A 24960-nucleotide genomic window follows, 5' to 3' on the forward strand; every position below is an offset into this window, starting at 1 on the left:
TGAATTATATGCTAGTTCTATTTTTAGTTTTTTTGAGCAACCTCCATATTGTTCTCCACAGTGGTTGCATTAATTTACTTTACCACCAATAGTATATGAGGGTTCTCTTTTCTCCATATCCTTGCCAGTATTCATTATTGCCTGTCTGTTGGAGAAAAGCCATTTTAACTGGGGTGAGATAACATCTTGTAGTAGTTTTGATTTGCATTTCTTTGATGATAAATGAGGTTGAGCATTTTTTCATATACCTGTTAGCCATTTGTATGTCTTCATTTGGGAGATGTCTATTCAGACCTTTTGCCTATTGTTTAAATTGTATTATTATATTTGGTCTATCAAATCGCTTGAATTTTTTGTATATTTTGGTTATTAATCCCTTGTCAGATAGGTAGTTTGCAAAAAATATAGTTAGAAGAATGAATAAGATTAAGATCTAGTACCTTATAGCACAACAAGGTGGCTACAGTCAACAATACTTTATTATATATTTTAAAGTAACTCAAATAGTGAAACTGGAATGTTACTAACACAAATAAATAAATGTTTGAGTTGATGGATACTCCAATTATACTGATGTGATTATTACACATCATATGCATGTATGAGACCATCACATATACCTCATGAATATGTATGCCTATTATGTACCCATAATAATGAACATTTTTTAATAAAAAATAAAATACATACTAATAATAAGGCTACAGATAATTATTTTATGGTGCATAATGTAGGGTTCATCTAATAATGAAAATGTAAACTAGCATATTGAAACAAATTAGAATATATAACTATGAATTGAAACAAATTAGAATATATAACTCTGAGTCTAGTATTAATTTTTCTTCTTTTATTCTTTCTCCAAATTTGGGTCAATATTGAATATTTTAAGGAGTCCTGGTAATAGCAATTATCTTGAGACATATATAAATCACTTCTGAGTATTTAAAATATAGTTCTTTCTCTTAGAGGTTCTCCACTATTCTCAAGACATCTACAAACTGGAATGATATTTTAAGCATTTGACCTTATTCTTAATGCTAGAACTCAAGAGGAAAAAGATAAGCACACACACATATAAGCAAAGAAACAAAAAACAAAAACAGAAAGCCCATAAACAAATAAACAAAAATTAAACGCAAAAATATACAAAATAGACAACTTCTTTTTGAGGTATTGATGAATCATCAAATAAAGATAAGGATAATGACGGGTCAATTTTGTTTTGTATTTTGGTCAAAAATACAATTTATAACTAACCAGATTATTTATGAATACATGGCATCAGTGGCTGGAGGGCTAGTTACAACTTTGTACTGACCCATATGAACTATTATATGCCTAAAAGAAACTCAAAATGCACATTTCACTGAATGTGCAGAATTAAAATCAACTTCACCTTGCACATTTCAAGGCATAAATTATAGAAGCCCTCACCTTCTTCATTTTCCTGAGATATAAAATGTGAAATGAACCAACACGGACTGGAACATGCATGGTAGGCAGAGGCACTTGTAATTAATGGCCCTGTTCTTCATCTTCCCGTAACAACACGTAGAGAATATGAGCATATGCAATGGCAAACATGGTAGCATAATGATTCAAAAGGACACTGATTTGGGTATTAGGTCATTTGGGTGGGTCTCAATTTCTTCATCTGTAAAATGAAGTGGTTCTTGATTTTAAAATTGTATTATTCTATAATATAGTTGATTTTACAATCCCTAGTAATGTGGATATTTATTCATAAAAGCATTGTAGACATTTAAATTTAGATTGCAATATGGCATATACTACAAAGCTATTAACCTTATTATATCCTTCTTGTGCATCATTTTATTTTCTAAAACTCTACTAAGAACATAAGAAAAAAATGTATCCAGTAATGAGCAGAACTGAAGAATATGTGATCTTTAAGTATGGAATATACTATTCATATGTGTGTTTATATGCAAAATACGTAGGTTTATATATGTATATAATATGAAGATGCTATTTTAAATTGTTATTTAATAAAATATAAGCTCAAAATTTACCCTAGAGCTGTTAAAAGAACCACTTTCATTCAATTACGCATTCATTTACATTTATGAAACAAAGCAATAAATGGATACTTTGAAGACATACTTAGTTTTATGATAGAGGCATCTGTTACATTCTTTTCGTGGTGTAAAGTAACTCAAATATCAAAAGCAAAATATTTGAAATAAGAAAATAAGAAATGCTACTGCAAGTATTTGCTATTTATCAAAAAGCTATCCACTGATTGTATTAGATACTATTCCTTTCTGTACAGCTTGCCTATCATAGTCACCATGTGATGCAGAGAGATGACTGGTCTCACACAGCACCAGCAGGTGTGGGTGTAGTGAAAATTACATGGGCTGCAGAGGCAGGTAACCTGGGTTAAATACCAGGTTTTATCACTTACCTGATTGTATTAATTATGTCACTGGAATTACTTACATGGCACTAGATTTTATTTCCTTTTGTTTAAATAAAGCTAATAACTGTATTTGTTCTTCTTACATTGGGTTGCTTTGAGTTATGAATAAGAAAGCTTTATACAATATTCATAATTACTACAGTTGATACAGTATCCCAATATCAAAACTGATTATATCCTTTATCCTGTGGCTAAAGTTTCTTTTATACTCTCCACCACCTATCTAATCAAACACCTAATTCTGTTCATTTAACTTTCTATATATTTCTTAAATTTATGCCCTCCTCTCCATCCCAACTACTACCTTACTAAGGCAAGTCTTATTCTCTGTTAGCAGACTTCTCCCTTCTTATGCCATCTAAAGCCATCTTGTAAAACAGATGCCAGAATTTTTCTACCCCAAAAAACAATCCAACCACACTATTTTCCTATCCTATACCCTTAAGTGATTCCTTGTCAACTAAAGAGTAAAATCCAAGCTTCAAAAGGGTATTCCAAATCTTCCCTAGTCTGGCACTCTAGTCTCCAGACTTAACTCATCACTTCCATCCTCAGCATTTCTAGTCCTTACCTTAACGCTCTGTTCATCAGTGTTCCTCTGTTTGGAGTTCCCTATTGCTCAGTGGCCATCTCCTATTTAACCAATAAGAATTAAGTCAGGAACTTTCCAAGGCATAGTTAGTAAGCCCAGAGGAGACTCTCACACACAAATCAATTTCCGTATTATAATACACTCATTTATATGTCTGCTTTTTCTGGCCAAAATGTGAATTCTTAATGATAGAGACTTTTTTTTTTTTTTTCCTTTGTCCTTCTAGCACTCAGGAGAGTGTCTCACACATATTAAGCACATTTCCTATTGTTGTTTCTACCCTGAATAAGAATATACACTGTTGTTTCTACCCTAAACAACACCTGGGCCAAATAAATGTATAACACCTAAAAGCCAGACATTAAAAATCATTAAACTGAAACAATAATGAGAAGAAATATCCGTATAACAAAGACAAAGATATTAGAGAAGTCAATTCATCACTCTTAGTTTGTAAAAGACAATTTCATTACACTTGATTTTTTTAAAGAGATATTTTGAAGCATGTGCTGCTTCCATTAATCATATTTAAACAAAATTAAATATTGCAAATATTAATGTTAGTTACCATTAATATTTTATAAACTAACTGAATGGTAGTATCAATTTTGGTAAAAAATTAAAGATTAATTGAAAAAAGTTACATGAAACACACTGGACAAAATAAAATATTACTAAATAAAGTGAAGATTTAGGGGTCTTGGGAACTGAGCTAAAATCCAAATATGCAGTAACCACAGTTGCACATAAACTGTTCAACAATAATCACTTGCCCACCGCAGTCCTTATTGGAAACATTCTTTGGGGAAATTGCTTCAGAATATTTAACCATATAAAGTAAAATGCAGCTGGGTTATAAATACTAAAAGATAAATAGAAAACAAAAAATTAAAAAGCCAATAATACAGTGTTTTTAAGTATTCACTGCCATTAGAATTCCAGTTGTCTTTCTATTCTCATTGATTAATAATTTAAAACATCTATACCTAGATTGGTGTTTGATTGGCCTTTCATTTTCTATATAGCTAATCCCTTAACACTTCCTCATGGGTCTCATTTTCCAAGCTCTTTATCATCATTTCAACTCTCTTTAGAGCTCTAATATTATTAGTTGTCCTTTTAAAATGCGGCCAACAGCAAGTAGAAAATAAATATCACCTAACTTCATTCAGTGCAATATATTTAGTCCTTAGATTAGTTAATGTGATTCCCTGCTAGTCTAGTGAGTGAATTTGCATAATAATAAGTAATCAGTAAATGACATAGTCCAACTCAACTATTCGTTTTAAGCACTTGTATTCACTGTTCAATTTTTCAATGCTTTATAATCATTTTTTTTTTGGTTTTATTCACAGTAAACTTGTGAAATAGGTCAACATTAAACTCACTGGAATCTAAGCTTTTCACATATTCTATATAATTAAGCTTTTATAGCCCTCAAAGGAAGAAGAAATGTATAGTAGTGTCACTTCAAAAGGTCACACAGAAGTGATGGAACAATCCTGAGGACTACAAAAGATCGCACAGATTGAACAGAACTTTATTATGAAGTTCACTTCATAGCCTTGGGGTAAAGCAAGTATTGATCCAGATGCAGGAACCCTAGAGCACTCTACATTTGGATTAAGATTGCAGGAAGAATCTCTAAAGAGAAATTCCAGACACACTCTCCTTCGCAATTAAAATGATTCCACTTTCCTATCTCAGCCTCTATAACTGTCTTCAATCAAATTGCCCACTAATTCTGTTAGTGTTTCTTCTGCCACGTGTTTTGAATCCACCTCTGAGCACTAACTCTCCTAAGCAAAGTTCAGGTTCAGGCCTATGTCACTTCATCTAAGGATTGCTTAGTTTAATAATTTGTATCAATGTTGAAATGCTCCACATTTTGCCTTCTAAAACATCCCCTTCTTATCCAGTTGCTTTCATTTTCTCCTTGAGTATTTGTTTCTCTACAAATTCCTTTTATATCACTTGTTCCTAATGGGTTGATATGCTGCAAGACGACATATTTCGACTCTCTCCTCATTCTGTGCTCTCCCAAGGTGATCTTATCAACCATCACAGCTTCAAGCACCACTTTTGTTCTGAAATCTTTAAAACGTCTCTCTCTCCATCCTGTACCTTTCTTCAGAGCTGACACATTTCCCCGGAATGCCTACTAAATATGTCCAATGGACACTGCATGTGCATCGTAAACTTTACATGTGGAAACCTGCCTCTTCAAATGTTTCTCATTCTGGATCTTAGTAAATGGATTCATCATCCACTTAGGCAAGAAAGCCAAAAATCTTGGAGTCATTCTAGAATGTTCTTCTATACTTGGCTTTCCACATTCAATAAACCTTTGTATATTTCCTCAAAGTATTGAGAAACATCTATGGACAAGATAGTAAGCCAGGTGTGAGGCATACTGCAGCGGACAAGGTAAACATCATTTTTATATTCACAGAATGTTCACACTAATGGGATATTGAAAGGTAAATATGATACTCATATTACAGGCTATGTGAATGGCACTCCTAGGAGTTTGCCAATATATGAATACAACCTATGGAGGTTAGATAGTTAGTCCTGCAAATACAATGCCAAAAGAACAAAAATAACATGTTCAGTAATTTTTTGTACTACATATCTGCTTTTCCTTCTCATTGTCAGTTATTTGATTCCAACTGTCAATATTTTCCTCTTGGATTGCCACAATAGCTCTCTAACCAGAATTCTCTCATTACTTTTTTCTATTCCCTATCCTATTCACTCACCAAAACATTGCCAGAATAATTTTTATAAAATTTCAAGCTGACCATGAGCTTTCTAAAATTCTAAGCTGACCACTAAGCTCTTTCTATTAGACAATCCAAAGTCCTTAAAATGGCCTACATTTATTGGTGGAGCCGCTTTATACTTCATCACTTCACACATGTTCTCTGCTGCAGCCATGCTAAGCTCCTTGCAAATACCCATGCCAGGTATGCTCTCTCACAGCTCTGTGCCTTAAAACATGCTTACCCCTCTCCCATACATAATCAGAATAACTCCTACTTGCCATTCCACACTCATCTCTGACATCAATCTCTCTTTAGAGTTTTCCTTAAGAATCATTATAGTCCCTTGGCACTCTTCCCGTTCTTTCATTTCACCCTCCTGACCATACGTCCCTCATATCACTTACAGAATGAGACTGTAACCACAAGTTTGTCCCCCCTGCTAGACTATGAGCTTTTAAACAGCAGGAATCTTGCTCTTCCATTTACATATTTTTGCTTCCTACAACAGTGACTTGCGTGTAGGAATCCTTTAGTAAATATTTAGAGAATAAATTAATTGGTAGCAACTAGTTTATCCTGCATAAGGATGTCATGTTCTTCCTCAATGCCACGAGGAAGTGATAAAATCATACTGAGGTCAGAATGGACAATGATTCCCTAGCCTGAGAATAAGTCATCTTCCCTATCTGCATTCCAGGCCCTTCACAGTGTCTAGCAAGAGACCCCTTCTGAAAGAAATAAAATGGTAATCTTGCATTTCCTTCAAAGTTCAAGGCTCAGTTCCTCTAGGAGGTCTATTTTGACTATTACTTGAAATAGTATTTTCTTACTTAAACTCTTACTGTTTTAATACGAGAATAAGTATTGCCTGTGCTTGTTCTAAGAAACTTTTCTATGTATATGTATCCTCTTTCTCAAAATTATGTATCAAGAGCCTTGTGAATAAAGACTGTTATTTCTGTGAGTTGTCTCTGCTACCTACTCCATTGCTGCAAGTATGCCAAGTATTTTTAATTGCATAAATTTAAGATGTACAACATGATGTTTTGATATACCTGTCCATAGTTAAATGATTACTCCAGGAAAGCAACTTAACACAGCCATCACTTCCATATGGTAAGAACATCTAAAATGTACTTTTAGCAGATTTTCAATAGATGATACGATACTATTAACTCTAGTTCTCCTGCTGTTTATTATATCTCTAGATGTACTTGTCCTTCATAGGTGATAAGTATTTACTATGTTATTTTTGAAGAAAATAATAAAAATAATCTCTCTTGATTCTTTTCCCGATGTGCTCCCAATCAAAACTTCTCTCACAAATTTAACTATTTTCTATCTTCATCTTATTTGAATTCTCGACATTGTCCATGGGAGCTGCCTACACTCTCCTTGAAAGGTGGACTTTGCTTAGCTTTCATACATTACACCCTTCTGATTTATCTTCTGCGTCTTTGGCTATTCCTCAGTTGGCTGTGGGAATTATTCTTCATTTACTAAACCATAAAATATTAAGTGCATCAGGAGTATCTTCTTCTCCTCTAGGCTTGTTTATCATCTTAACCCTCAGGAGCAGCCCAAACCATCTGTTCTTCTCAACTCCATTGTAATAGAGGTAGAAAGGTCACTTCATTCTGTTTAATATGTGCAAGAATATGTTTTAATAAGCATCGTTCCCAGAGTAATACTGAATAAGGGAATAAGAAAAAGAAGAGCAAACCATCCAATAATTTTAGAAAAAAATTTAATAGACACATAGCATAGAAAGGACATTTCACGATTATTTAAACTTCATAAAGACAGGTTTATGTGGAGGGCAGGGAAACTTAGGAGTTATTTTGTTCTGTAAAATGTAACACAGTACACAGTGAATCAGATCATGTTAGCAAATATAAAATCATTTGCGTTTATGTAATTTGGCTTTAAACCACTGAGGAAGATATTTGAACATTTGCCACAGAAAAAGTTGTAGCAGCTTCCCTCAGGCAGGAGTGCTTAAGTGTCTGCCAATGTCTAGTGACTCGCTTAAAAGAGGATAAAACAACACACCCCCCAGGCAAGCAAGAAGATTTAAATAGAGCCAATTTAGGAAGCATAGTGCCTCAGCAAATTCAGAAATTAATCCAGATTAAGACATTTTGCTTTAAGGATCTATGTCAAAAAACAAGTTCTACAACTCTGACTTAGAGGTAAGGGCTGGGGAAGGCACTCAAAAGGTATTGTCCATAAAAACCCTCATGTGTTCCAAAGTACACCTTCAAAAATCATAGAGCAAAGTCACCAGCATGTGTTATCTCAAACTAGCAGAAGTTTAAGCTTAATTTAAAAAAAAAGTCAGCTGGGAATGGGAGAGGATTGTAATTTATTCTAATATTAATATAAAGAATCTAAACATTTAGATATGTCTGAAATGTGTTTTTGTCTTTTGTATGATATAATTTATGATAAATCATTTCTTAAAATAATTATTTAACCCACAAACTTCATCCAGGACCCTCACACTTAACAGTTCTTTAGTGTCCACAAAGAAAATTACTGATCAAAGTCCCCAGGTCTCTAAAGCAAACTGAAGAATTTAATTGAAACTTTATCTTTATGTACACCTATCCATCTAGGAGAAACTAGATAGTGATCCTTTTATAGTAAAAAAATTGTGTACTGAGACTGAAACTGTTACATCTGAGCTGAACATATTCCCAGAGAGATTCATACAAATAGATTATATACATGAGAAACATTAACTCAAGTGATTCTCCATATCAAAAAACACCCACAGCTTTGAGACACGATTCATTTTGCTATTATTCCTCAAATCATATGTTATAAACACACAATATGCTTGGTCATAAGTTTCTTGGCATCCTCTTATTGGATTTGTTTATAATATTTTTATTAACAATAATGTTTATCTCCTATATGCATAGGTATTTTCTGTGACCTTCATGACCGACTCAAAAATTCTGGAAATTGTAATGTGACCATACCTTGCTTCCATTTTCTCTCGCCTCTCGTTCCATCTTGAGGTCAGAAATTAGAAGATTCTTATATTTGTTTTTCCCATTACTGTTGTGATCATCTATTCTGTATTCCGAAGTTAGCTGTGCAGAGAGGGGACTGTCACTCAGGTTCAGTGGCTGTTCATCTTGCTCCAGCCCAGTTTTGCCATCACTGTTGGAGTCTCCCATCTCCCTGCTGTGTGTTCCCCCTGAAGCAATTGAACTCTGCCCCAGAGTCTCATTGCCATTAAAGCTCTCTGCAGCAGAATCATCTGTTGGAAAGGAAAAGTTACATTTTGATTTTAATTAATATGCTATTCATATTCTACTTCAACTAGCATTTATTGAGCTCCCATTATGTGAATGGCATTTTACATATAATATGTAATTCATCCTCAGCAATAAGCTTGTAAACAGTTATTGTTATTTTTAATCTAGTAGGCACATGGTAAGGTTTGAATGTTTTGTCCTCTCTAAATCTCACATTAAAATGTGACCTCCAGTGTCCATAGTAGGGTCTAGCGGCAGGTGTTTGGGTCATGAGGGTGAATTTTTCATGAATGGCTTTGTGCCATTACCATGGTAATGAGTGAGTTCTTGCTCTGGGAGTTCATAGGAAAGATAGTTGTTTAAAAGAGCTAGCACCTCTTCTCGCTCTCTCTTGCTCCTTCTGTCACCATGAGACAAACTGGCTCCCCTTCATCTTCCTCCATGATTGTAAGCTTCCAGAAGCCCTCACCAGAAGTAGATGCTGGCACTATGCTTCATGTACAGACTGCAGGGCTGTAAGCCAAATAATCCTTTCTTCTTTATAAGTTACCCAGTCTCAGGTATTCCTTTATAGCAATGCAAATGGGCTAACACAGCACATTTAGGCACAAGAAGTGAAATAAAATAATAAGAAGAAAACAGAATTGAGAGAACAATTCAATCTCAAATGCAATCTCAAAGGAAAAAAAAAAAAAAAACAAAGAGAATTAAACAACTACCAATTATTTTGCAAATAGCTTTTGTTTTTCCAGAGAGAATACCTAGATTTGGTAAACATTCTCTGATAAAAAGCATCATTTATCCTACTGGTGAGAATGTGCATCAGTAAAAGCTGAATGAGTGTTTAATATGCATCTAAAGCATTAAAAGTGCTCATAAACTTTGTTCCACTCGTTAGACTTGTGGGAGTTTAACACCTAAGAAGTTTAATCAGTGTGTGTATCTTTTTGTAGGTAAACATTCATACCAGTGTTGTTCATAATGGCAAAAAATTAGAAATGACCTAAATTACCACAAATAGATTATTTAAATAAATGTTGAAATTGTTAGAATACTATGTAATTATTAAATATTCTATTTTAAGATATGGGGATGTAAGTCATGAAGTACTAAATAGAAAAATCTAGCTACAAAAGAGTGCGATTGGTATGATCCCAATTTCGTAAAAAGAAAACACATAGACAAAGATTACGTGAAATAACATTCTATTTTCTTAATTAATTTTATCTTATATAACAATTTGCTACTGATTTTTAAAAATTATGGTGGAAAAGGTGTTAAAATGTTTCCTTTAGTTAAAAGCTATTAGTGAAGTCATATAAATATGGGTGAGCAAAAGAAATATTATTGAATACTTGTGATTTTTAATTTTCTGAATATTATCAAGTATGCTTTTTGGAGGGGTGTAATGAAATAGCTAATGCTTTCTGATCAATTACATTCATGGGAATTACATTCAAATTCTGAAAGAGTAATATAACTCACAGGTTCACTCACTTATTCACTAACATTTGTTAAGTGCTTACTCTGACCAATATGGGGTTAAGTTTTTAGCCTGTAGAGACTCCGCCTTCAACAAGTTCACAGATAATTAAGAGAGACAGAAAAACAAACATGCTATTAAAATGCAGAGCAAGAAGGCTGTGGTCTAATACAAGGGATTAAGACATCATAGAAGGCTTCCTAAAGAAGGGGATATGAGTTGAATTCCAAAAGGTGAGTGAGCCTTAACCAGGTGGAGAAGTTAGGGAAGAGCGTTCTCTATAGAGGGATCAGCACATGCAGAGTCACAGAGGTCAGCATATGTAGGGCAAGTGAGAAGTAAGAGTAGTCTGGAGTGCAAGAAAAGAGAAAGAGAAAAGATAAACCTAGAAAGAAAAAAAGAGAATACCAAGAAAAGCATTTTGTTTATCAAAGAACTTGGATTTTATTCTGAGAGCAAATAACAGTTTTAATTTATTGTGAGAAGTGACATGGAAAAAGTTATATTTCAGGTAGACTATTCTGACTCTGATGAGGAGAATGGTATGAAGGGGCAAAATGGAAGTTGGGGAGACCAATTAAGAGATGTAGAAGTCATCTAAGTTGGCATCTTTAAAAGCTCAAACTTCTGAAGCAGTGGTGGTGCAGAAAAAGAGACAACTAGAAAAATTGTGAGAACAGAACTGGTATGACTAGTAGTAATGGAATAGGCAAGAATCTAGGATGAAGCCAGGTCTGTAGTAAAAAATTAAAAAACAGGCTGGGTACGGTGGCTCATGCCTGTAATCCCAGCACTTTGGGAAGCCAAGGTGGGTGAATCACCTGACATCAGGAGTTCAAGACCAGGCTGGCTAACATGGTGAAATCCCTGTCTCTACGAAAAATACAAAAATTCACGGGGCATGGTGGCATGTGTCTGTAATCTCAGCTACGCGGGAGGCTGAGGCAGGAGAATTGCTTGAACCTGGGAGGCAGAGGTTGCAGTGAGCTGAGATCACGCCATTACCCTCCAGCCTGGGCAACAAGAGCGATACTGCGTCTCAAATAAAATAAAATAAACAAAGCCCATTAGGTTTAATTCATAATGAAATAATATTTTTTCATTACAAATTACGCCTGGACTGAATTATTATTTCACGCCCAGCCTGAAATAATATTTTCAAACAGTTTTCTAAGACTATCATGTGAAAAATGTTAAAATACGTTCAAATGGCAAAATTCTATTAAATTACTCTTTTTATGTACCCATCAAAGAAAGAATTGTTGTGGAAAGAAAAAATACATGGGAAAATTTGGGAAACTGGCCATAAATAATATGACATTTTTTATTACATGGTACTTTCCATAGGTATTAATGCAAGGATTCAAAATACTATTTTAACATGAAATGTCTAGGGTTTTTGAAATGCAGAATTAAGGGGATGACTTATGTAAGTAATTCAGATAGATGTGTGCATGTTCTTTTTATGCCAATTCAAATTCTTATGCTAAATTATGAAGATAATTTTTGATTACTTTATTATTTCCCATGAAAGTCCAAAGAAGAGCACAATGAACATATTCAACTGCAATTTTTAGTTCATGAAAAAAGTGATTTAACATTTGTGTTCTAGAAACCTTTAAAAAATATAGTAACATTTAATGTATGAAAGCTTTGTCAATACATTTTTAGGTTAAATAACCCTAAGTATGCATTACATTTTAAAATAAAATCTACATTAGCATAAGACAAATCCAATGTCTATCTTGGTTAAAAATTAAACATCCTACATCTCTTTCTTCAATCTGAAATCATTATGTATATCTAATAAATGGTATATCATTCATTTATTTTTCAGGTAAGGTAAACATTATTATTTGTCTGGAAAGGCTTTAATAAGTGCCATGTTTTCGTTTCAATAAAAAATATCAATAATAAGGTAGAAAATATTTTTAGATGGAGTAGTTCACTCCAGATGTTACCAAGGTAACTAAATTCAACAGCATTACATATTTCATTCCTCAGTAAATCAGTATGTTTTAAGAAAAACAAATACATGATTTACTCATTTGTATCAAATATACATACTCACATATTTTGCAATTTAAATGGTAAAAAACAATAATGTCTCATAACACTGTCCTATAAATCCAAATTTAAAACAAAGTTTTGATGTCTTTATTTTAAAAATGCCATATAGAACAGTGAGCAGATATTAAACTGAGTATAAATTAAGAATTTTATATTGTTGAGTTTCATGTAATCATGTTAACAGTTTTTATTCTCTTTCCCTCTCTCCCTAAAAGATACTTTTTAAGAATTTAAAATCGCAGACCTCAGACTCCTGTAACCAATTCACATCAGGTCACCACTTTAAAGGGGTAATCTGCTTCCTTACCTAACATAGTTTGCTCCATCCTGAGTAGCTGCTACACAGAGGGTGCAGTATTAAGATCTGTGGGTATGGCCTTCAGGTTCACTGGGCCAGGGCGATGGTTCTTCTCTCAAGGTTTCAGCCTGGGTACCATAGCATTTGAACCAAAGACTCTGCATTTGAGTCCCAAGGAAAACAGCACCTGGAGCTTTGGAAAATAAGGGTGCCCAGGGTACCTAGCAACAGAGGAGAATGTGGAATGTGATGACAAGGAAGTGTGGAATCTAGTGACATCAGGAGGGCAGTTGGATGTCGGGAGTTAATTTGTTCTGTGGCTACTTTTGATGGGATGGATTTAGCGTTGTGGAGAATTCTTGTGCTATCTCTGTGAGCACAAATGAGGCTTCTTCTTGTCTAGAAGGTCTAGTAACACAGTAAATGGCAGACTATTCATTTTATTGTTTCTCTTTTGCTACTCCCCATTCCCTCCATGAATTAGCAGAGACCCTAGAAATACTGTAAGTTATCTCGCTAGCATTTTGTAGAAAAGTGGTTTCATCAGTGTCACATTCAACAATTAGCTGTCTCTGTGTGAAGAGAATTGACCTAAAGCATTATGTGTAACGTATATGTGTACATGTGTGTGTATTTAAGTGTGTGTGTATATATGTAATCTCCCAAAGTACCTGACCTACTTCCTTATTTAGTTACTTTCAGTAGCTTAGCATCATGGCCTTTAGGCCAAGTGCCTTAGGCAAAATGAACAGGAAAAAAATTTATATATATATATATATATATATATAATCCTCATTTTAACATTAGTACTTGGAAGTTTAGTCCTAAAATTCAGGTCAGATGCTCACAGGGTCCAAAAAGATTTTATTGTTTTCCCCAAATGCACCACAATTTTCCTCCTCTAGTCCTTTGATGCCCCCTCAGAAAACTTCTCTTTCATATCTTACCATAAAACTAAGTATTAAGTCCAAAATATAGATGTAAATAGCCTTGCTGAAAAGATTAGTACTTTCATATCCAAAAAGGTAGAAAAAAATTTAAAAATTCCTTTGAAATCTAATTGCAAAATAGTTTAAGTGCGACTCTCCTTTACCCCTTGTGGTCTTTGCTCTATGTCTTCTCCCAGCAAGGGGTTAAAAATTAATAATAATAATAAATAAGCTTATCTATCACTAGGCCATACCTTACATCTTACACCATAACTCCCTCTACTCTGCAACACAAAGCAGGTAATGCAGGCTGAATGAATCCTTTGTAGCACTTTCCAGTCCAGTTTTTGCCTGGAGTCTGACTCTCTGATTCATTTCTGGCTTAAGCTCCTTTGTCATCTAGAAATTCCTCATTTTCCTTCCTTAAAACCTGCTTATGACCTTTTCATTCTTTGAATTTATGTTTTACCTATCCTCTACAACACAGTTTTTAACACTTAATGACATAGCCCTGCTCTCTGTTTTGTTTTTGTTATCTCACATGCAAAAACCTGTTCCTGACCACAAAGTCCTGTGCCTTCAGTCTCAACACCACAAAAACCTGCAGAAAGATAAATAACCAAAATTGCAAATTGCAATTTTTATTTTATTTGCAAAATATAATTTGGATTGTATACTATTTAGTAACGTTATCTTAAACATGTGCAAAAGAATAATGGGACATTGTGAAGTCAAAACATTCATACTTAAGTTTATTGATGCTAACAAATGCATATGTATATACATATTATGTGTATATGTAGGTATATATAAACATATATATATATATATATGACTACTACTAAAAGATTAAAGGACATTTGTTTTAATATGATAAAACTGATTTTATTGGAGGCAAGAAAATAACAGATGTTTCAGCCTTCTACTAAATTGTCCAGAAGGGGGACACTTACTCTTGTTTGACAGCTCCTAATCCATCCTTTGTCATGAAAGAATGGGATCTACTTGAAGGAGGTTATTACAGTGAAGGCACAGAGATAAGCTGGATATCTCAAAGCATATAACTAAATTTCAGTGCAATAATTAAATAATAAAACTAATTCTTACATATCAATGAGGAGTTAATTTTTATTGTTTATATTATGCTGTTTACAATATTTAACCAAACATTTATGTGCACAAGATACTTTTCTTGGCACTGTTGAGTCCAAAGAGACTCCATATAAAAATTGTTCTTATCTAAGATTAGACCATAAAAATTACAATGCAAGGTAGAAAATACTATCTGTTCCATGAGAGTTTCATGTCAAGCATCATGAATAAAAAGGTTTCTCAGAGAACGAAAAGTCACCTATGTATTGCTGGGGATGAAAAGTGTATCAGGGAAGGTCTTTCACAGGAATTTGAAGAAGGTGAGATATATGTAGATGTATAATGAGGATGGTGAAGGTTATCCCAGTTTATGAGAGGGCATAAGAAAAAGCATCAGAGGCAGAAAAAGCTGGAAGAGGACAGGGAATTTAGTATGTTGTACATACTAAAACAAAGAATTGCATATGTGTGTGTGTGTGTCCATATATGTGTGTGTATATATATGTATATGTGTATACATATATGTGTATGTATATGTATATATATATGAGACAGGATCTCACTCTTTTTGCTCAGGCTGGAGTGCAGTGATGAGATCACAGCTCACTTCAGCCTCAGCTTCCTGGGCTCAAGTGATCCTCCTACCTCAGATCCCCAAGTAACTGGGACTACAGGTATGTGCCACCATGACTCGATATTTTTTTATTTTTTGTAGAGAGGGGATCTCACTATGTTGCCCAAGCTGGTCTTGAACTCCTGAGTTCAAGTAACCCTGCTGCCTCATCCTTCCAAAGTCCTGGTATTACAGGCATTAGCAATCCACTGTGTCTGAACAAAATTGTATATTTTAGAGTAGTGGATATTTTATTGCGTACCCTTTTTTTCGGGAACACTTATAAAATCATTCATTATTCTCCTGGGAGGGGGTGGAGTACTAGTAAAAACCCATTGATTATGTGAGTGTAGTCTGAGGAAGCTTATTTATCTCTGTTCCTACCTCTAAGCTACTATCAACTGACCCATAACAAAATTTTCTCCTAATTCCAAGATAACACATTTTTAAAACTGGCTATTATGCAATAACTTGTAAATGGCTTCTTAATTGTCTAAACAAATTGCAAAATACAGTCATGCATTGCTTAACTGAGACGGATACATTCTGAAAAATACATTGTTAGGTAATTTCACCATTGTGTGAACATCATAGAGTGCATTTACACAAACCTAGATGGCATAACCCACTACACATTTAGGCTATGTGGTATAGCCTATTATTCTAGACTATAAATCTGTACAGGATGTTACTGTACCGAGTGCTGTAGGCAAAGGTAACACAGTGGTATTTGTGTAAACCACGTGTAAACATAGAAAAGGTACAGCAAAATGTATAACATAATCTTATGAAATCACTGTTGTATGTGAGATCTGTTATTGAATGAAACATTATTATGTGATACATGACTGTACTATTTTCATGCTTACCCATTAGCTTGTTCAGGATTTCATAGAACTAGCTATTTTATATAAAATTATATGCAGAAGTATATTTTGATATTTTTATGTGTTGGAAAATACCAGATTTATTTTGTTGACAAAGTCACAGTTATTGCAAATACCACTGTGTTATATTTCTTATAGTCATAATAGAAAAAAAGTTAAAATTTCATTTAGAAGTAAGTGAAAAAATATATACATAGATTTTTTCCTCCCAACTCACAGCTCAGATCTACTTATGGAATCCAGGTAAGTTTCCTGAACTAGATGCTATGCTACTTTTTTCACTTATCTTAAATAGTACCATAATATTATCATAATTCACAGGTTTCAGATCCCTAAGTCCAACACTGACATGGTAGGTTTTAGTGGGGTCTGTATTGTCCTTCTTCTCACCTTACAACACCTTGTCATTTTGTGACATTTAGAATCTATTTACCAGCTAGAATGTACATTTTCACAAGGTAGGTATTTTACATCTTTTATTTCTTTGTGTTTCTCTATGGAATTCAACCTAGTGTTTTATTACACAAAGTTAACACTATAGACATAGATGATAAAGATATAAATAAGACAAACAATGCCACAGATAATATAATGCATTAATGCAGGTGTGTGTGAAATCCATGTATTAGTCAAATACTCATGAGGCTATTTACTGCTACCACTTAAAACCAAAACAATATGTGAGATTTTTGATGTTCTGTCTCATACAGCAAGCAATATATATAATGAGAAAATCTCCTGTTCGATTTAAAGTGAATCCTAAAACAATCATTTTAGAGCATGTCAGTGTTTTCAAAGAGAGCTGACTGCTAACCACTGGAAAGAAATGCCCCAGAAAACCCATCAAATGGGCAATAGAAACAAGAAACAATGCCATATATTATTATAGAGTCGTTCTACTAGAAAATGATTTGGCAATTTATAAGGAAATGGCTTAGAGATGTATCATTACTTATCCCCAACCACTAACTAAGTTATGGAAACAAATGTTCCAGATTGGGGTAAATCATTTTGGAAAGAAATGTTCTAATTGAAGCTAAAATCAATATGATCCAAAAGGCGGTTGCCCTAAATTGATGTTTAGCCAAAAGCAAATCAAAAGGGTTTCTTCTTGCTGATAACAAATCAGAAAATACTTTATTTTGAAAGCAATGAAAATCTTGGAAAATAAAAAGACCCATCTGTAACAAGTTTATGTTTGAAACAGTGTCTTGGAGCTGGGAAGGACCTGGGCTAGCTTCCAATTTGCCCTTGTAAGAAGCACTTTGGTGGTGGCTATCCACCTTACAGAACCCTACCACCCCCATCCCATGACTTGTTCTTGATACACAGTGATAAGTTACCAGAAACTATGCTTCTCTTCTGTCAGTTGACCATTGGGATGGCCTGTTTTGGACACTGATTCTCTCACTTATTTCACCAAGTCAGCTGTTTTTTTGCCTAATGCATTTTTCAGAGGCTCTGTCCAACCAGACCAGAATTTACTCTCACCTTCATGCTCATGTCCCAGGATAATCTGACTTCTCTGGTTCCGTATTACAATCTAGTTCACAGGGTCTTTGGAAACCATATCCTAATATACATCCCCATAATTCTACATAAGGATAAAACCATGCTCAGAGGAGCAAAAATGGTTGAGTCTTGTCTACTTTGGTAAGATATATAACAATAAAAAATATAAGATAACTAAAATATAGGGCCCTGTCTCCTCAGTGAGCAGGAAACTATTGTTTTAAAATGTATATACATACCACATCACAGTGAAGGTTAAGTTCCTAAAACTTGACCTCTCTACTACTTAGAAGAAGACACATTACATAGTAGGCGTCATCTGGTTTAGATTGCAGTGAAAATAGCTTTTCCATTTGGCCTTCATGATGGCAGAATAGACCAGCTGGAACTCAAGGTATCTATATGTGTGAAGCCTGAGGTGATTTTCAAAGAAAGAAATTTTATCAGTACAAATAAAGCTTTAGTGGAAGGCCCCGCAGTCTTCAATGGGTGACTCTGCCTTTTGAGACGTCTGCTATCTCTTTATACACTTGGGCATCATGAACTGAGTACCACTTTAATTAAATTAAGACATGTTCATTAAATTTAGACATGCTCAGTAGCTCTTTTTCATCAAGTGGAAGTGTGACATGGAGGAATGGGTCTTCTGAGGCTCCCATGGTATATGAATAGGATGATCAAAACCCACAAAACAACAGTTCCTTCTTTAATCTCTGTCTACTAATTCAAAAGAAATTTTTAATGAAAAATTGGTTGAAAATAAGAAAGGTCAGCCTTGTTTCAATGATAATGTGAAAATCTGCACTGGTACAGTTGTTTACATAGATAGACCCAAATGAAGAAGGAAATATGGGTAAGACTTTGAGCAGTAAATCTTTTTGTATACTCTCCTTAGGACAAACATAGTGTTAGGTTATCGCATTATGTCTTTGGCAGTGACCAAATGGCATAGAGGCTTAAAAGAGCCAGGCTAGATGATTTTTAGACAGAAGTGGAAGCATGATATTGATAAATCTTTTATAATAGGTCAAGGGCTTGAAAATGTTCATGCCATGTCCATGTCCATCAGAAAACCACTACAGTAGAAGGTGATCCTAATAAGTGTGATTTTTCCTGTGGATATGAAGCATCCTATCTGCTGGACCCAGGTTTGCTCAGTGGGATTATGAATGGAGTGGCAGTCAGAGCAGTAGCAGAGCATGGGTGCTTCATTCTGGGTGCTTCATTGGCCATGTTAATCTGAGTACTCAGTTGTCCAACAGAGTGTTCAATCTTAAAATTTTGATAAAGTACATAATTTTGAGAAGATTGCTAACTTCACTGTAGTAGATCAATTGTATTGGATCTCTTTAATTCGGTATGGGCTAGCTACTTGTTCTTAGTGGAACAGATGTTTATTTTTTACTTACTCTTGCATTTCTTGCCCATTCATCCTCAGACATCATTTTTGACCTCAGAATGTTTTATATACTACAGTTTTTCTGATACTATATTACATTAAATCAAGGAAATCACATCATAGTAGAAGCACTGAAGCAACTATGTGATTTTCCTGGGAGTTATTGCTGTTATCTCTTTCATCACTGGCAGACTAGTGACCTTATAACATGATGGAATGAACTGTTAAAAACTCAACTTCAATGCCACCGAGAGATAGTACCTGAGCCTGAGGGGCTGCCTTTTAGGATGTGATGTGTGCTTTAAGTCAGCTACTGATACTTGGGGCTACTTATTTCTTAGCCACAACAGCAGGCTGGAAACAAGGTGCTCCAGAGATGGAAGCAAAACTTCTCATAACTCTTCTTTACAACTGCAGGTTCTGCTCACCTGCAGAAAGGACACTTGTAACAAGTGGAATAGAAACTGAACATTTCACACCATGTAGGCCACTAAAGGAATCAGTTTTTAAAAAGGAGGGCCATGTGTTGGTTGAGGTCATTAATCATGACTACCAAAGGAATGAAAGATGGCCAAAAAACAAAATAGTTTGGGAGGTCGATACTCAGGGAGTATCTAAAGTATTTTTCATTATATTCTGCAGGAAGGAAAATATTATCAAGACAATTCTTGTAGGCAGAGACAAGAAGATCGCATTCCCTGACATGCCATTGCATCTGGACAATTTCCTGAGTAGTTTTATTGCTGCTAAAAAAGTAAAAACATGGAATTTGTAGTTGAGGTTTTTAGTCAAGCTATGGCTTAGAAACCAGATGCAGAGAAAAGGAGTGCAATGTTTATCTGGATTTCTTGCTTGCTGTCAAGTATCTGAATATTAAATAAACATATTCCTCATTTCCTTAAGTTTTATCTCCATCGTTGTACATAGCATGTTGTGGTAGTAAATAAATATATGAATTAGTCCATTAATTGTATAATTTCAATTGTTACAGAACAATGAACATCACTTTGTGATTTCAACTCAGAAAAGTGAGTCTTTTCAACACGATACCTGGGTGCAGTTGCTGAACATGGCTCAGATTTAGTTCTATTGGGGAAATAATAGGATTTATGTAGTTTATGCAAAGAAGGTGATTAAGCATTTGGTGGAAGTATATTTGGACATATGAGAACGTTGTGTGATGGTGTGATATGATATCAATGTGTTAGCCAATGATAGCATGTACTAAGCACTCACTGGGATGGCAACCTAGTGCCTACATTCTCCCCCTAATTCACAAGTATAGGCCAGTGTAGGCATGATATCTTGTTGCCTTGGAAGATTTTGGAGCTGTGAGACAGATGAAATGGATGTCATTGAACTAAGTATTTTTATGTTAAACACTAGAGAGAACTAAAACTACTCTCACTGAGGTTCCCATCATTTTTCTAGTTCCTAACTTTCCAGATTTGGGGTAATCAACTCTTTTGTGAATTTTGAGATATTCCAGTCCTTCTTCAATAGATAATCATTTTTGCACCATTTTTGCTTAATTTAGCCAGTTTTTTAAAAAAAAAAAAAACCTTGAAAAAGCAACCTTAAGAAATACATAAAATTGGTTTTGCTTTTGAGAAAGCCAAAAACTAAGGAGTGATGTCAGAAAGAAGGTGGAATAGGAAGCCTTGGACCCTCCTTCCCCCCATGGATGCCCTGACTCAATACAAATACACGTCATTCTCTTCATGAAAATTCCAGAAATTAGTTGAGAGGCTCCTACATCCTGGGTGAGTGCAAAGCCAGCCACACAGAAATGAGTAAAAATATGTGAGAAAAGTGAACAACAGAAATGTTATGTGGCTTGACTGTGTTCAGTTAAAATTATAACTTTCATGTTAAAGGACTTCAAATTATGTAATAAAGTATAGTCATATAAATAGAGAATACTAAGCCTAAAAATAATACTTTCAGGGACTTATGGGGAGGGATAGAATTGAATCAAATATTTGATGGTTTTAATACGTTTGTATTACCTATCAGGAACATAGAAAATTAAAGATTTAAAGATTAAAGATTATACATAATCAGTCTTTTGTACAGTATATCAGAAAACATTGATGAAATTATCAAAAGATCAAATAAGTGTCTATCTCTGGAGGCATTTAAGGATGAAATCTAATCTACTGGATGGTAGTTTCCAGTTCTTATTCCTTTATTGAATTTTGATTAGCATATTTTAAATATTCAATAACTATTTGTTAGAATAGACCATCGCAGTAGTTCACAGCTGCACTGCTAGTATCTCTTCAGAAAATAGACTGTGGGGCTTCTTATGCTTATGTGTGTTCCTGAATTAACTGTATGTATTACTGAACTGGGGACGATGATAGGAAGAATTCCCAAAATGCCCTCCAACCCAAGATTCTACACCCTAATTTCTAGAACCTGTACATACGCGGAGGTATCACTCCTGTGATTGTCATGTCATGTGGTACAATTGATGTTGGTAGAGAGGAACTAAACTCTGCCAACTACCTGGGTAAGCTTGGAAGTGAATTCTCTCCCAAAGTCCCCAAATTAGAGCCTAGGCAGGCTGACACCTTGATTTTGGCTTTGTGATACCCTGAGGATAGAATCCAGTCAAACTTGCCTGGACTTCTGATCTATAGACCTGTGAGGTATGTGGGGTTTTTTTACACTGTCAAGTTTGTAGTATAGAAAGCAACATAAAATGAATACAGTACAAATATGAAGAATTTTCTAGGTATGTTAGGATACATAATACTATTTAAAATTATTCAAGTATCTTTCAAATAATAGATGTGTATCAGTAGTTTTCAAACTTTAATTGTTTCAGAATTTCCTGAGGGAGATGATTAAAAATAAGTATCTGTAGGATCTATGTGGGCACTAAAACCTCTAACATAATAAAGTCTAGAAATCTTGGTTTAATTTATTTCAGTTGAAGTCAGGGAATCTAGAAGCATTTCTCATATAAGTGCTTAGGAACCACATGTGAGAAATTAATGTCGATGATATCCAACAATTAGCCAGTGGAATATGCAATTAAAGGAGGCAACTGTGGATAGCAACAGAACTAAAAATGACTAACAGCCCTAAATTCTGGATTCAGTGAGGCTGAATCTGAGGATATTTTAATCTCATTTTATAAAAATCTGGGAAAATTTCAGGAAAAGAAGCCAAAAGTCAAATATTTTTTTCCATTTATCAAAACTAATAAACAAAAATACTGCCAGAATGGCCCCATTTTTTAAAAAGATTCATGAAAGGATATGATCTCTCCCAAATAATTTAAAGATAAATGTGTAACTAAGGAGCTAAAAATCTTATTTGGGGGAAAAGGATAAACTTAATTACCTTGGTTAACAAACTCCTGGAAGAGAAAGTCTTTACCTGGGTCAAGCGTATGTTTGGAAAATCAAGAATCTTTACTCTCCTTACAGAGTAGAGCTGCCTATCACATAAGCGTTCACATGTGCTGAAGTCACTGTCAAAAGTTTTGCTCACATAGCAGGTAAAGAGTATCACCCTGGGAAGAATTGTCAAAACCATCAAAGTGTGTCCTCTGGGTCCTGCACGTTCTCCTTCCCCTCTTGATTGCTAATTCTCTAGCTATTTGTGTGCACACCAGCTCTCTGTATGTCATTTTACTGAGTAATGGATTGACAGATTGATTGATTGATTATCCTTTATCTGAAATTCCCTCACAGAAAAAATGTTACTTCCACTAGGTACTTGTAATTTAAACCTTTTATGTCTAATTGTGGAATGAAAGGCTTTTTCTCTTGATATTTTCAGCCATTAGCAAGCAGGTAAAGTGTATTGTGTTTTGGGAGTGTGTGTGGAGAGAGAAACCCTGTGATCATCTTAGACCTATTAAGTACTCATGTTTTTAAAGAAACTTAGAGGTGAATGATTAGAATGTACACTCATTTAGGTATTCTCCTAAACTCTCCTACCACTGCCCTTCAACAGTTCTTCTCCCTATGGTAATGGGTGAGCCGGGACTACTCAGTGATGAATCTGAATTTCTTATTGTCAATATTCTGAGACAGCAAGAAGCCTGAGCTACAAACCTCTTCTTGGATTTACAGAACAAATACATCCTAAAATAATTATTCTGTAAGGATTCACAATACATGCTCCCTTATCTGTTACAATGGTCACTGGCTGGTTTGTTCTCAGATCTGTTCTCCTTCTATTGCAAATTGTATTTCCTAGGTTTTCTTGCCTAGTGCCTTATGACTGGGTTTAGACAATGAGAGACACTGGCAGAGATGAATAATAGGACAAAAAGAGAATAACTGGTTATGCCCTCCTCCCTCCCCATGCACACACCCTCTCTGGTTCAGGCAGTATACCCATCTCCAGCATGGGGAGTATATCCTCTATGCCCTAGTTCCTGCTAAGAAGCCTCTTTTGCTAATCTGATTCCCATGTAGGAGCTCTGGGCTTGAGCTCCAGTAATATCTAGTAATATCCTCCCTGGCCCTTCCACTGCTAACTATGGGAGCCACCTCTTTCTGTTATCAATTCCTGAGTTACTTCACGAACCCCTGCTTGGCTTTTTAGCTCTTCAAACACCACTGTGAGTGCCTAGTGTTAAATTTTCCTAATGGATGTCATGGAATGGGCTCCACTTTCCAGATTAGATCCCAATCCCAACTGATACAATTTCCTTTCCTTTAGCCTCAAGACTTTTTCTGAAAACTTTGATATTATTATAGATGATATTTTATAATTTTTTAATAATATAAATTCATTATTTAATATACAAGATAATTTCACCCAGCTCCCTTTACTGTTTCTCTCTCTTGCACTGAAGTTATCGACATCTTAAAGAATGAAAAATCAATAAAAGTTTTGGTGACAAACATAGTATTAGAAAGTGGTTTCCTAATTCCAAAATAAACTTCCATCTAAATTCTACTGGTATATCTCAGCAGGAAACACATGTCTGGGTATTGTGAGAAAAGCCTGAAAAAGACAGATGCTATGTTATGTTGGGGAAGAAAATGAATTAACTTTTCATTTATGATGAATTAATGGCAATACTAGAACTTAATGACATGTGTAGCATTCCACATTCTTTCCTCTATGTTATATTGTCTCTCAATGAAGGCAGGCTTTAGAAAGAGTTGGATTATAGAAATAGTAGAATATAAAGAAAGTAAACTCAGGAGCAAAGAACAGAGAGGAGGATAGAGAGGAGAAAGATGATGAAAGGTGATAATGATAGTGGCTTGGAACAAGCTCAATAGTAGGCAGCTCTCATGTGGGTTGGAGAATAGGTATTTGGTAAAGGATTCTGGGGTCAGGAATCATGGGATTAGCAAGAAATATCCTGGGAATTATCAAAAATTAAGTGATAATTGTTGGGGGTTGATGTGTGGAGGTACCAGAGAAGGAGAAATAACCCTCTAAGGAGAACATCTCTTCCTCTGAGGAGCAAATCAACTAAATTACAAACAGGTGGAGGACAGAGGCTAGACTTTTCTTCATTGCTGTGTGCCTTGAAGCCAGCATTATGCTTTGTGTATAGCAGATATTCAGCAAATGCCTAAAGCTATAAATTAATGACTCAAAACCACCTTTATTCTATTTT

The 24960-nt window shown here is 34.8% G+C and overlaps 1 protein-coding gene across 5 annotated transcripts in view; it reads right to left on the reverse strand.

Moving 5' to 3' along the window:
- NOL4 (nucleolar protein 4) overlaps nt 1-24960 on the reverse strand; it is a 276911-nt gene that overhangs the window by 169739 nt on the left and 82212 nt on the right. For 4 of the 5 annotated variants that reach the window (XM_030925929.1, XM_030925928.1, XM_030925931.1 and 1 more), the window contains one exon: nt 8794-9077. In XM_030925929.1, the coding sequence (XP_030781789.1) occupies nt 8794-9077 (284 nt within the window). Of the gene's footprint in view, nt 1-8793; nt 9078-12935; nt 13148-24960 lie in introns of all 5 variants that reach the window. The other variant, XM_030925930.1, reaches the window with a different exon arrangement.

The sequence above is a fragment of the Rhinopithecus roxellana genome, chromosome 21, assembly GCF_007565055.1.
Source record: "Rhinopithecus roxellana isolate Shanxi Qingling chromosome 21, ASM756505v1, whole genome shotgun sequence".
Classification (NCBI taxonomy): domain Eukaryota; kingdom Metazoa; phylum Chordata; class Mammalia; order Primates; family Cercopithecidae; genus Rhinopithecus; species Rhinopithecus roxellana.